This window comes from Coptis chinensis, chromosome 2, assembly GCF_015680905.1.
Source record: "Coptis chinensis isolate HL-2020 chromosome 2, ASM1568090v1, whole genome shotgun sequence".
Classification (NCBI taxonomy): domain Eukaryota; kingdom Viridiplantae; phylum Streptophyta; class Magnoliopsida; order Ranunculales; family Ranunculaceae; genus Coptis; species Coptis chinensis.
The window spans coordinates 40,737,211-40,749,632 of record NC_141457.1 but is presented as its reverse complement, the minus strand read 5'-3'; the positions used below and the strand labels follow the sequence as shown (position 1 = coordinate 40,749,632).

The 12,422-nt window shown below is 42.4% G+C and overlaps 1 protein-coding gene and 1 pseudogene across 1 annotated transcript; one reads left to right on the top strand and one right to left on the bottom strand.

Annotated features, from left to right (window-relative positions):
* Window positions 1-2,324: 2,324 nt before the first annotated feature.
* Window positions 2,325-3,017, top strand: LOC147516040 (Gag-Pol polyprotein/retrotransposon). The gene has a single exon (XM_086593148.1). It carries the CDS (start codon window positions 2,325-2,327, stop codon window positions 3,015-3,017), a length of 693 nt encoding a protein of 230 aa, XP_086449274.1.
* Window positions 3,018-9,677: 6,660 nt separating this feature from the next.
* On the bottom strand, window positions 9,678-10,136 carry LOC147516039 (protein NRT1/ PTR FAMILY 6.1 pseudogene; annotated as a pseudogene).
* Window positions 10,137-12,422: the final 2,286 nt, after the last annotated feature.

Here is a 12,422-nt window from a genome sequence, read left to right as displayed (position 1 = left end):
AGCATGTTTACCACTTTGACCATGTAATTAACAAGGGATAACAAAATGTATTAGTAGATGAAGTAAAACATTCAAATTATGAACATACCCATGGATCTCGAAAAGGAACAATCAAGATAGACTAGGAGAAAGCAAAGGCTTGGCCACTTTAAGCTCCCCACAGTCACTTCTATAGACTGTTTTAAGAGGTCTATTCCATATATTACGTGCACTCTCAGCTCTTTCGTCTCCAAAAAACTAAGCCAAATCGTTGAATTGGCATATTCGATCGGATGGTTTGTAAGTAAGTATAACAACTATGGTCATCACCACATCAAGGCCTGAAAACAAAAATTACTACATTCCCCGGATGAGCCAATTAGGATCTCCCCGGATGGGGAAATTAGGGTTTTCTCCATCCGAGATCCTAATTGGCTCATCTGGGGGAATGTAGTAATTTTTGTTTCCCCCCAGGTACACAAAAAAAAAAAAAAAAAATCCTAATTGGCTCATCTAGGGGGAGGGGGATATGGTAATACTAGTTAACCCAAATTCACCACTTATATTTTTTCATTCTTCTACTACAAATTCACTCACGCTACACTATAGTCCAACATATAAATTATACATTGTACATATAAATTAACCATAAAATGACTTATACACTGTCTATAGTAATGGACAGTAAGTAAATAACACCACAATTGGAATGACAGTTTCTACATACATATATTTGTCATCAAAAAGTATGATTGCAAAATCAAAGAGGATATACAATTAATCATGATCGATCACTTGTATCCACATACCACATTAACAAACAAAAAGAAGCTATTGGTTTGTTAGCCTATATCCTCCTATACAAAAAAGATCGAACAAGGAGCTCAAGTAGCCAAGTCAGGCATTTGAAGCCGCTCTCGCCGAGTTTTCTTCAAGACATCAAAAGCATCTATGATAGAATCTTTATCAAATTGTCTAACAATATCTTTCTCAATAAACACAATCAAATAATTTGCTAGATAATCATCTTTCATCCTATTACGTAGCCTGGTCTTTACAATCCTCATCGCTGAAAATGCACGTTCCGATGTAGCAGTTAAAACAGGTAAAGTCAACACAAGACGAATCAGAATTAGTCTATCTATAAGATGATAAATTGTTGACTTTCCTGTTTCTATCAAAACTTAACACAACTTGGAAATGGGTGACAAATTTTGAAACTCAGAGTGTATGAGAATGTCATTCTCATAGTTTTGCAACTGGTATCTCAAATGAAAATTTTCTTGCTCGGTGAAATCCATCGGATAATAATTATTTGCAAGCTCGCAAATATCATTAATTTTGAATGATCTATAATTGTTCCTGGGATCTAAAGCCGAGCTAAGAACAAACAATCTCATTATATCCTCCTTAAACTTGTGATTTAATTCTTGCAGCTGTGAATCAATTGTACCCATGAAAATTTCAACTCAAAAATGATGCCCATTGGTAAGGGAATCTTGAGTAGATTAATGATAAAACACTTGGGTTTGATATGGCGCTCCTACACCTATTATAAGAAGATTATGTTGTGGCTTCACGTTTAAAAAACATAGTCAAAATTTTTGAGGGGGCGGTAGTAAAATATTTAAACTTATTTTTAGGGGGGCGAACCTCTACGTATTCAAAAAAATTCATACTGATAATACATAGAACATAATGGTTCTTCAAAACCTTTGGGGGGGCGACTGCCCCCCTCCCCCCCTTGTCTCCATCTATGGCTCCATGTGGACTGACCTGTTAGTACCCTCTGTTCTATGACCCACGTGTCCAATCCACGAAATCCCTTCACAGCTCGCATGTCACAAGGTCGTGGATACTACCCAGATCCAGAACGTCTTTGATACAGGCACATATGGAAACAAAGGATCTGCAACAGTCCTGGAGATCAGTCAAAGTAGCACATAAGGAGGCATTTACTTTGTAACGATGGAAGTAAATGTGAATCATGAAAAGAACGCACAATATGGATATACACTCCACAATGGTCTGGGACAAATAAGGAAACTCAGCTCACCACCTATAAATAGAGAGGGATGAACTGCGTAAGACTTCATTCAGGTTGACCCAAGAAAACCTGATACGTAGGCAACTCTTCTCCAAAGGAAGAGCACAACCATTTCCACTTAACTCTCAATCTCAGTTCGTTGATACAGTGAGTCAAAGACCTAAACATTGGCGCCATCAGCCGGTTCGTTTCGTTGAGAAAACGCCCACACTATTTTCTCAAGCCCACAACGTCACCATTCACCACCGAAGTCAGAGATAAACAACCTCCCATTGATTTCATCTAGCCAAAGTTCCTGATGTACGATGGCAGCTCGTGTCCAGGCCAGCACGTAGCTCGTTTAAGCCAAATCCTGGTGCTCTACAACGCTCCAGACTTTGACTATTTGAAATGCAAACCAGCCAGCTTGAAGGATGGAGCATTGGACTGGTTCTACACGCTAGCACTTGACTCAATCCACAACTTTGATAAGCTGGCCGGGACATTCGCAGCAGAGTTCATCCACAACAGGAAGAAACAAGCCGACCTAGACTCGTTGTTCCAACTGAAGCAAGCACACGGCGAGACTATCCGTGCTTTCTTAGGACGTTTCAAAAAGAAATTGCTATCAATGGAGCCAGGCCTCAAGGATAGCTTTGCGACCTCAACATTCACCAATGCCCTCTTAGACGATTCTAAACTAGCAGGGTCTCTCATGCGTAATAAGCCAAAACGCCTAGATGACATGTACCATAGAGTTGACAAGTACATGAAGTATGAGGAATGGATGGCCCAGCGCAAAGACAAAGAAGTCCTCGCAGTAAGTGACAAGAGGGAGCCCAAAGAGAGCAAGCAGTACTTAGGCAACAATAAGACCACTCACTCCCAAATGACATCTTATACCAAGAGAGAATTCTCCAACTTCTCTAGGATGCCAAGTCATATCCTGAAGAAAATAAAGACATCACCTTACTACAAGCCCAACAGAAACAAGGTCATAGAAGTCCCATGACGCCCCTACTGCCATTTTCACAAACAACATCACCATAAGACAGACGAGTGCTAGAGTCCCAAACACTACCTCCAAGATCTGGTTGTGGAGGGCAAGCTGAAGGATTATTTACTAGACAACGATCTAAGGCACAAATTGGATGCCAAGTGAACTCGTTATAGAAGTCGCAATAGAGAGCGACCTGACAGAAGAAGAAGCAGAAGCAAAATAGTAAGACGATCTAGGTCTATAGAACGTTCAAGGCACCACAGACGCCAGCATTCCTCAGACCGTGAAGAGGAAAAAGTGATCCACATGATCACCGACATCTCCAATGATGACACCACAAGTCGCGAAAAGAGGAGATGCGTGGGAGCATTGCAAGAAATATATCACCTTTCCCACAAAGCTGAGATGATAGCTCCCGCGAACTCTCATTCAGACACAATAATATCATTCACTGAGGACGACCTCAAGAAAGTATGCCTCCCTCACAACGACGCACTTGTGGTCTATGTGAAAATCAATGGCTGGACAGTCAAGCGTGTTTTAATTGACCCAGGCAGCTCGTGCGACGTCCTCTTCTACCAAACATACAAGGAAATGCACCTACCAAACTCAGTTATGATAGATTCAAATACACCACTCTATGGATTAAGTGGAGAACGAACAGACACACTTGGAGATGTCATTCTCCATCGGCGAAAAAGAAGATATGGTCAGGACGTCCACCCGTTTTAGTGTCATTGATGTCAAGTCATCTTACACAACCATCTTGGGGCGTAGATGGATTCACAAGATCCAAGAAGTCCTATCAACCCTGCACCAAGTTCTACGATTTCCCGGACCTCGAGGAATCATGGAACTCAGAAGCAACTAACTAGAAGCTCACTGGTGCAATCAAATTGGCACAACAACCAAAGTCTTTTTTTTTTTGGAAAAAGCTAGGGGTTAAGGATGCCCCAACCTTTATTTGATCATGATCTCAAGTACAACTTACCCTCTTCATCCTCTTTGACCAAAACATGTAGACTTTGGTCTAAAGGGGGAATGAAATACAAAACACTATCGTCTATAGAATCACTAAGCTTAGATAAATAATCTGCAGTCTGATTCCCTTCTCTGTAAACATGTACAAAGTCCACCAATTCAAACTCGTCCATAATGCGCTTTATCTCGGCTACGCTTATTCCTCTCCGTCCAAGGTGGCTCCTCCTTCAAGTTCAGAATAACGATAGCCCCCTCATGGAGTCGAGAATGTACATGCAGTCGCTTTACTCCAAATTGGCAACTCCTTTGTAGTCCTCTCATAACTCCTAGCAGGTTCTGTCAAAGCATCAAGGAGATGTGGACGATCCAAGAAACCCAAAGAGGACCCCGCCATCTGCGTTTTCGCGATTAGCCCCCATACCCCGCCTTTGCCGAAGTTTCAGCGACCCATCGGTATTCAAAGATCGGTATCCGATCATTCGGCTTTGACCACCGCAGACCCATCGTTCCTCAACCGGGTGGTAGTTTCCTTCTATGCCTAGTCTTTCCAGCAGCACCCGCAGCGCATAGCTCTCCTTTATAGATTGCAGTGTTTTGCCAAGATAAACCTTCATATCATTTAGAATCTGCATACTCAAGAAACTCGGTAATCTTTTCCTGCCTTTCTTTAGACGCCAGTTCCTCTCATTCCAAATCGTGGATGGTTGTTGCTGCGTGAAGGCCCGCAGAATTTCATTTTGCATTGAGTTCGCTCTGCATAGTCTCATTAAGAAGTACCACTCTTCATGCGATCTCTTCACCTGCCCAGACAAGCCTAAAGCTAGCTTTATCCTCGCCCAAACTTGCGATGAGAACGCGCAGTCAAAAAAAAGATGCGAAGAACATTCCCGTGGACTGACCAGGTGCATAAGCAACAAATTTGGATACATTTATGACTTTCTTGAACATAAGTCGATTTTGGGTGGGCAGGGATCCAGAGAAGAGCTGCCATACAGTAAAAGAGTGTTTGGGCACCGATAACTTACCCCAAACAAGCTTGAACCATTTCACTTTTCCTCGAATATTCTTGAGCGAGAGATAAGCCGATGCAAGGGAGAAGCGACTAGTGCTTGTTGGAGTCCAGATGACTCGATCCTCTGCCAAGAAGCTGTTTGCCTCTGTTTCCATGATACACTTTTTCAGTTCGCAGCTTGGTAATTGACAAATGGTATTTGACCAACTCCCATTTTCAATAATCGATCCAACACAAGCATCATCAGGAATAGAAGTCGCTAGCAGTTCCTTAGCTTCATGCGTTGAAGATCAAAGGGCGTAACACCACCGGATCATGCCGTAAGCTCGCTTTTAAACCATCAAGAATATCAGATCTCACACTCTTCCAGGCAGCCTCCCTGTGCCTAAGGATGCCTCTCCACACCCAGGAATAGTCCTTGGGTTCTTTCATAGTCCAGAAATGTCCCCCCTTTATACGATGCTCCCATGTCCATTTCACCCACAAGCAATCATATTTCTGAGCAATCTTGACAACGAGCCCACAGTATGCCGCTTTGTTCCAAGTTCTAGGATCTAGCAGCCCAAGCCCACCTTGGTCTTTGGCCACTCTCATGGTTTCATGACTCGCATGATGCATCTTCCTCTCCATGGAAGGTCCAGCCCAGATAAACCTGTTACATAGCTTTGCTACCTTATCCAGCACCGTTTTCGGCAAAACAAAGGTTTTCGCCCAATACGTTTGGAAAGAGGAGAGGACCGACTGAACAAGCTGCACCCTTCCCGCACGCTAAGAGCTGCATTTTTCCAATTTGAAATTCTCCCGTTATTTTCTCAATGAGTGGGAGGCATTCCTTAATACCCAATCTGGTGGCCGTGAGAGGTAAGCCGAGGTAGGAGACTGGAGGAGTAACCAAGGAGATTCCTAGAACTTCTGCAAGTTGTAGCCCTTCTTCCTCAGACATACTACCCGTGAGGAGGGTAGTTTTGCATTACTCAGCGGTAGCCCTATTGCATTAGAAAATGCGGCCAAAATTTCTTTTATCGCCAGAAGTGACTCCATATCACCTTTACAGAAGAGCATAACATCATCGGCAAAACAAAGGTGCGAGATACCAATCTTTCTACACTTGGAGTGAGCATGGATAGACTTTGACCTAAGCCCTTTTTGCAGCATAGCACTTAACACCTCCATCACAAGAACAAAAGATCACGGAGAGACCGGGTCACCTTGCCTTAGCCCTCGCTTTCCTTCAAAATATCCTCGTGGGTGTCCCATTAACTAGAACGGAGTAAAACGGAGATGAGAAGCACATCTTTAGCCATTCGACAAACAATGGGGGGAACTTAAATCTCTGTAGGATCACTAAGAGGGAATTCCAATTTTATAGAGTCGTAGGCCTTCTTGATGTCCAGCTTTTTATTGCACACCTCTTTGGTCCCTCTTCCGCCATAACCTCGCGAAAAGTTCATGAGCAAGCAACAAGTTATCCCAGATAGTCCTCCCAGGCACAAAAGCCGATTGTGCACAAGAAATCAAAGAAGAAATACATAATTTCATTCTGTTAGTGAGAACTTTAGATACACATTTGTAAATAATGTTGCAACATGCTATAGGTCTAAAAGACTCAACACTAGAAGACATTCTCTTCTTCGGAAGAAGACTGAGGATTGTGGACTTTATACCTCTAGGCATCTGCTTATGTTGGAAAATGTGCTGGATGGCTCTTATTACATCATTGCCAACAACATCCCAACACTTCTTGAAAAAGAAAGCGTTAAACCCATCAAGCCCCGGAGCTTTATTATCGTTCATATCAAAAAGAGCTTCTTTTATCTCTGCATCAGTGATAGGGGAAGCCAGCTATAGACTAGTGCAATTATCCACTTCAGCGATACTAAGCTCATTCAAGACTGCACGGTCACAAAAAAAGCAGGTGAGGTGACGCCCAGAAGGTCCTTGTAGTACTCAATAAACGCATCTTTCACCTCCATCTGACCTTCTCTGAGATATCCCTCCTTGTCTTTTATACACCATACAACACTCCTAGACTTCTTCTCCTTTATAGCGTTAAAGAAAAAAGCATTACATTTTTCCCCGAAACACAGCCACTCAATATTTGTCTTCTGATAAAGGTCCGCCTCCTCCATCTTGATCAAAAGACAAAGTTTGCGCCTTGTGGCACTCTCTTGGCAGCATAACGAAGAATCTAGAGGGTTCACCTGTAGTCTCACTTGAAGATGTCTCAGCTCTTCTCTAGTTTCCTCAGGTTGCCAGCCCAAAAGACGTCCTGAAGCCAAAAGACCCTCAAGCCTCCATCACTCCAACATCAGAAGCAGACAAGTCCAAGACCAAGCCAGCAAAGGTCGAACCAGGCGAAAAAGTCAATTTGGGCACAGCTGATGACCCAAAATTTATATATGTAGAGGCTGATTTAGACCCTAAGCTCAAGAAGTAACTTGTCAAATTTTTATCTCTCAATAAAGATGCCTTTGTTTAGTCGTACATCGATATGCCAGAAATCGACCCTCAGGTCACTTGTCACAAACTAAAAGTAGATCCAGCAGTCAAACCAATCAAACAACGACCTAGAAAACTAGCACTCAAATTTCAAAAGGCAATTAATGAAGAAATTGAAAATCTCAAAAAAGTTGGCTTCATCGGAGAAGTCGAATACCCGACTTGGTTGGCCAACATTGTGGCCATCCCCAAGAAAAATGGGCAGGTACGACTTTGCATTGACTTCACCAACGTCAACAAGCACTGCCCAAAGGATAGTTTCCCACTACCACGAATCGATCGACTGGTAGACTAGACATGCAGTCACGAGCTACTATCCTTCATGGATGTCTACAGTGGATACATCCAGATACCCCTAGCAGAAGAAGACTAAGAAAAGACAGCTTTCATCACCGAGCATGGAACCTACTGCTACAATGTCCTACCATTCGGACTGAAGAACGCAGGCGCGACCTATCAAAGGCTTGTCACAAAAATGTTCAAAGACATGCTAGGAGACACTATGGAAGTCTATATCGATGACATTGTAGTCAAAAGTGCCAAGGCTAGCGACCACATTGCTCACCTATAAGACGCCTTTGGAAGATTGCGACAGAACAAGATGAAGCTCAACCCAGCAAAATGCGTATTTAGAGTAGCCTCAGGGGAATTCTTAAGCTACCTCGTTTCACAGCGACGCATTGAAGCAAATCCAGAGCAAATACGAGCTCTACTGGAAATGCCAGAGCCAGCCTCCAAGCAACAAATATATAAGTTATCTGGCATGGTCTCCGCCCTCAACAGATTCTTCTCACGAGCATCTGACAAATGCAGAACATTCTTTCAGATTCTAAAAAAGGGCACAACATTCATATGGACAGAAGAATGCCAAAGCTTTTAACGACCTAAAAACCTACCTCTCAACACCACCCATGTTATCTAAACCCAATGAAGGAGAAACACTGGGGCATTACCTAGGCACCTCCGACTTTTCCATAAGTTCAGTTCATTTTTGAGAGAACAAAGGAGTCGAAAAGCCAGTTTACTTAACAAGCAGAAAGTTGTCAGAGTCAGAGAAGCACTACTCCCCAATTGAGAAAACAATGCTAGCATTGTTGTACTATGCCTGAAAATTTCATCCATACTTTCAAGCTCACGCAATTAGAGTTCTCACTGATGTTCCCATCAAGCAAATGCTCAATTCCAGCAATAAAATAGCTCGCACAGCCAAATGGGCTGAGGAGCTCTATGAACATCATATCGAATTTGTTCCCAGAAAGTCTAGGAAGGGTCAGGTCGTAGCTGATTTTCTAGTAGATTTCCCTGCTGAAGATGCCAACTGGGAACTCGAACCAGCTACCACACTCCATAAACCTACCACGACAGATACTTGGAAGTTACATGTCAATGGAGCTTGCAATAACAAGGGCAGCGGACTGGGGACTGTGTTAACCTCACCCGAAGGAGCCCAATTACAAAAATCAATAAAAATTGACTTCGCAACATCCAACAACAAAGTGGAATACGAGGCATTGATCACGGGGCTCTGTATGGCAAAACAATTACAAATAAGAAATCTCAAGTAGGCTCATAATGACTCACAATTGATCGTCAAGCAAGCGGCCAAGGAGTATGTGACAAATGGTGCCAACCTCTCCAAATACGTACACGTCGTAGACGACCTAGTTAGATCGTTCGAAGCCTTCTCACTAGAACATATCCCAAGGGACAACAACAGACATGCATACAGTTTAGCCTTCTTGGCCTCCAAAGCTAAAGACGTATGCCCCAAAACAATCTACATCGATGTAATAGAGCAACCCACCTACCAATAGGAGAATGTTAATAATCTCTCATATCTCCAGCCAACCTCCGACGAAGAGATCACACAATCATAGATAGGTCCATTTCTTAAATTCCTTTTGCATGGCGACATCCTAGAAGACACAAAAACAGCTCATGTTGTGCAATTTCGAGCTCGCAGATATACAGTTATCAATGGAAGATTATTCCAAAAATTAGCAGGAGGCCCACACTTAAGGTGCATCACTCCAAAAGAAGGTCTGCTAATCTTCGATGAAATTCACAAAGGCGAATGTGGAAACCATGCTGGTGCCAGGTCGCTGGCCCACAAAGCCATCGCCCAAGGATAACAAGACCTAAACATGACCACCATATTAATTCCTTTTTGTTCCCCCTTCTCAACCACTTCTTCGATCAGTCATGTTTCTGTATTTGTACCTCCGTGCCGCATACAGAAGCACACAGAAGTTAATAACACTCAATACTATAAGAAGCCAGTAAAGATAATCAAATCTAATGGTATTTATGTTCTGTGACAGCCATGATGGCTGTCCTTTGCTAGAATTCCCCGTGACAAATTTGACAATGTTATTCAATATAGTCACAGCAAAGCATCCTAAACCGCTAGCAAGAGCAGCATAAGCAGAACCTATACTTCTCATAGCATCAAGCGATTCATGATATAGGAATTCTAGAAGTCCAACAATGCAAAATACTTCACCTATGCCAATCAGACAATATTGGATCAATAACCAATATGCACTCAGGTTGGGCATGGGAGTTAGGAAAACAAACTCATAACCTTGTTTGATAGGATAATTTCTTCTGTAGCTCTCGAAAATTGTAGCCCATGCCATGGATAGGATTGATACTGCCAAACTATTTCCAACTCTCTGAAGATGAGAGGCACCATGAGGGTGACCAGTGATGTGACGAGACAATGGAACAAAGATGGAGTAATATAAGGAGAGTATAAGAAAGATGCTTATTCCTCGGAAGATAGGCATACATGTGACTGGAAGTTTTAGACTTCCCATGTGGGTGTTCAAGGTATATGCCTGCTAAACTGACAGTGTGAGATACTCTATCAAGACTACATTCAGCATTATCGTGCAAGCTGGTATGGGAAGAAGTTTCAAGAGTATCTTGACTTCTTTTACTTGTGTTATGGTGCAATGCTTCCAAGGATTTGGATCCACGCCATCCTCTTTCAATTGCAACGCTGCTTTGTCCAAACACCTATAGAACAAAATACATTCTTAAAGAAATAATTGAGTGCAAATGTAGATCGAGGAACAAATTCATAAAATATAAACATACTAGGTACAAGTAAACCAACAAAAGTATCATAGTGGATAAGGAGTAAAGTTGATACCCCTTGTAGCCTTGTACTGAAAAGTTAGGAGTAGCAAAGCAACTCAAGTGGTCACCCTCTTTGAACAATCAATTGTATGCATGCTCGACCTGTCATGTCATGAGTACACTGAAATAATTAACGGAGGAATCATCCTTACAAACTGTAGAGGTTTAGTATTTTAGGGTTATGACCTTGATGCTATGAGCCTGAAAGTAAGGTCGGAACTTCCGAGCAGAGTACAACAAAGACAACATTGTCTTCTCTATTGCAGAGTAATGTTTTTCTGCATCTGCCAATGTCTTATTGGTGAAGTAGACTAGATTTTTGATTCCGTCACTTTCACAAAAGAGGACTGAGCTGATTGCAAAGTCGGTAGTTGCAAGGTAAAGCCCCAGTGTCTCTCCTTCATTTGGTTTGGACAGGACGGGCGGAGTTGATAGGTAAGCTTTTAGGTCGTTGAAAGCTATGTGGCATTCATCTGTCCATGTGAATGTTGCGCCTTTCTTAAGTATTTGCAGGAATGGTCTGCACTTGTCAGATGCCCGTGAGATGAATCTGTTAAGGGCTGAAACCATGCCAGATAATTTATAGATTTGTTGCTTAGAAGTTGGTTCTGGCATTTCAAGGAGAGCTCGTATTTGCTTCAATGCGCCTTTGTTAAATGAGGTATCCTAAGAATTTCCCTAAGGCTACTCCGAATATGCATTTTGCTGGGTTGAGCTTCATCTTCTTTTGGCGTAGTCGTTCAAAAGCTTCTTGCAGGTGAGAGATATGATCGCCAGCTTTTTCGCTTTTGACTACCATGTCGTCGATGTAGACCTCCATAGTGTCGCCTAGTAAGTCTTTGAACATTTTTGTGACAAGTCTTTGGTAGGACGTTATAGTAGGACGTTATAGTAGAACGTTCCTTGTTCGGTTATGAAGGACGTCTTTTCTTGGTCTTCTTCTGCAAGTGGTATCTGATTGTACCCACTGTATGCGTTCATAAACGATAGAAGTTCATGCCCGCAAGTTTGATCTACCAGTATGTCGATCCTTGGTAGGGGAATCTGTCTTTTGGGCAGTGCTTGTTGACGTTGGTGAAGTCTATGCAGAGTCGTACCTAGCCATTCTTCTTAGGAATGGCTACAATGTTAGCTAGCCAGGTCGGGTACTTGAATTCTTTGATGAATCCAACATTTTTGAGCTTTTCTATCTATTTATTGATGACTTTTTGAAATTTGAGTGCTAGTGTAAGGGGGATTTCCCATCAATGAATAGATGACACATGTATGGGAAATAACCTAAGACTATAGATGTCCAGAATGAGATGAGGACCATCGGATCAGTTCTGTGAGTAAGTAATCTCGTGCGTAGCACGAGTGTTTGGTGGATATATGCCAGGCACATGAGTGATCGCCTTCCAACATAACAGTTACCTAGTCGTTAGGAACTGATGTAGACAGTTCCTGAACAGAAGGGAACTGAAGATGGCGATCTTTGATGATAAGAAAGGAATCGTGAAGACATATCTTAGGAGTTACCTTTTAGATATAATCTTCCCATACACGATGTGACATTATGATCATCAAGGAAAATTACCTCTCCTAAAGATATGGTCGGATTCAGACTTCCGTAAAGAGGGAATTCCTAATAGGAAGATAGAGTCCAAAGATGGAAGGGAACTCACAAGCGGTGAGGATAGTCCTAACCTTAGGACTCTCGAAGCTTTTCCTATATAAACCATAGGGATTTCGCTCTTAGGAACGACGCAAGATAGGGTTTGATTCTCCATAATAAAGAAGGA

What these genes read in the sequence shown, in the direction of transcription:
- LOC147516040 (XM_086593148.1), top strand. Translation starts at nt 2,325, where the DNA reads ATGTACGATGGCAGCTCGTGTCCAGGCCAGCACGTAGCTCGTTTAAGC.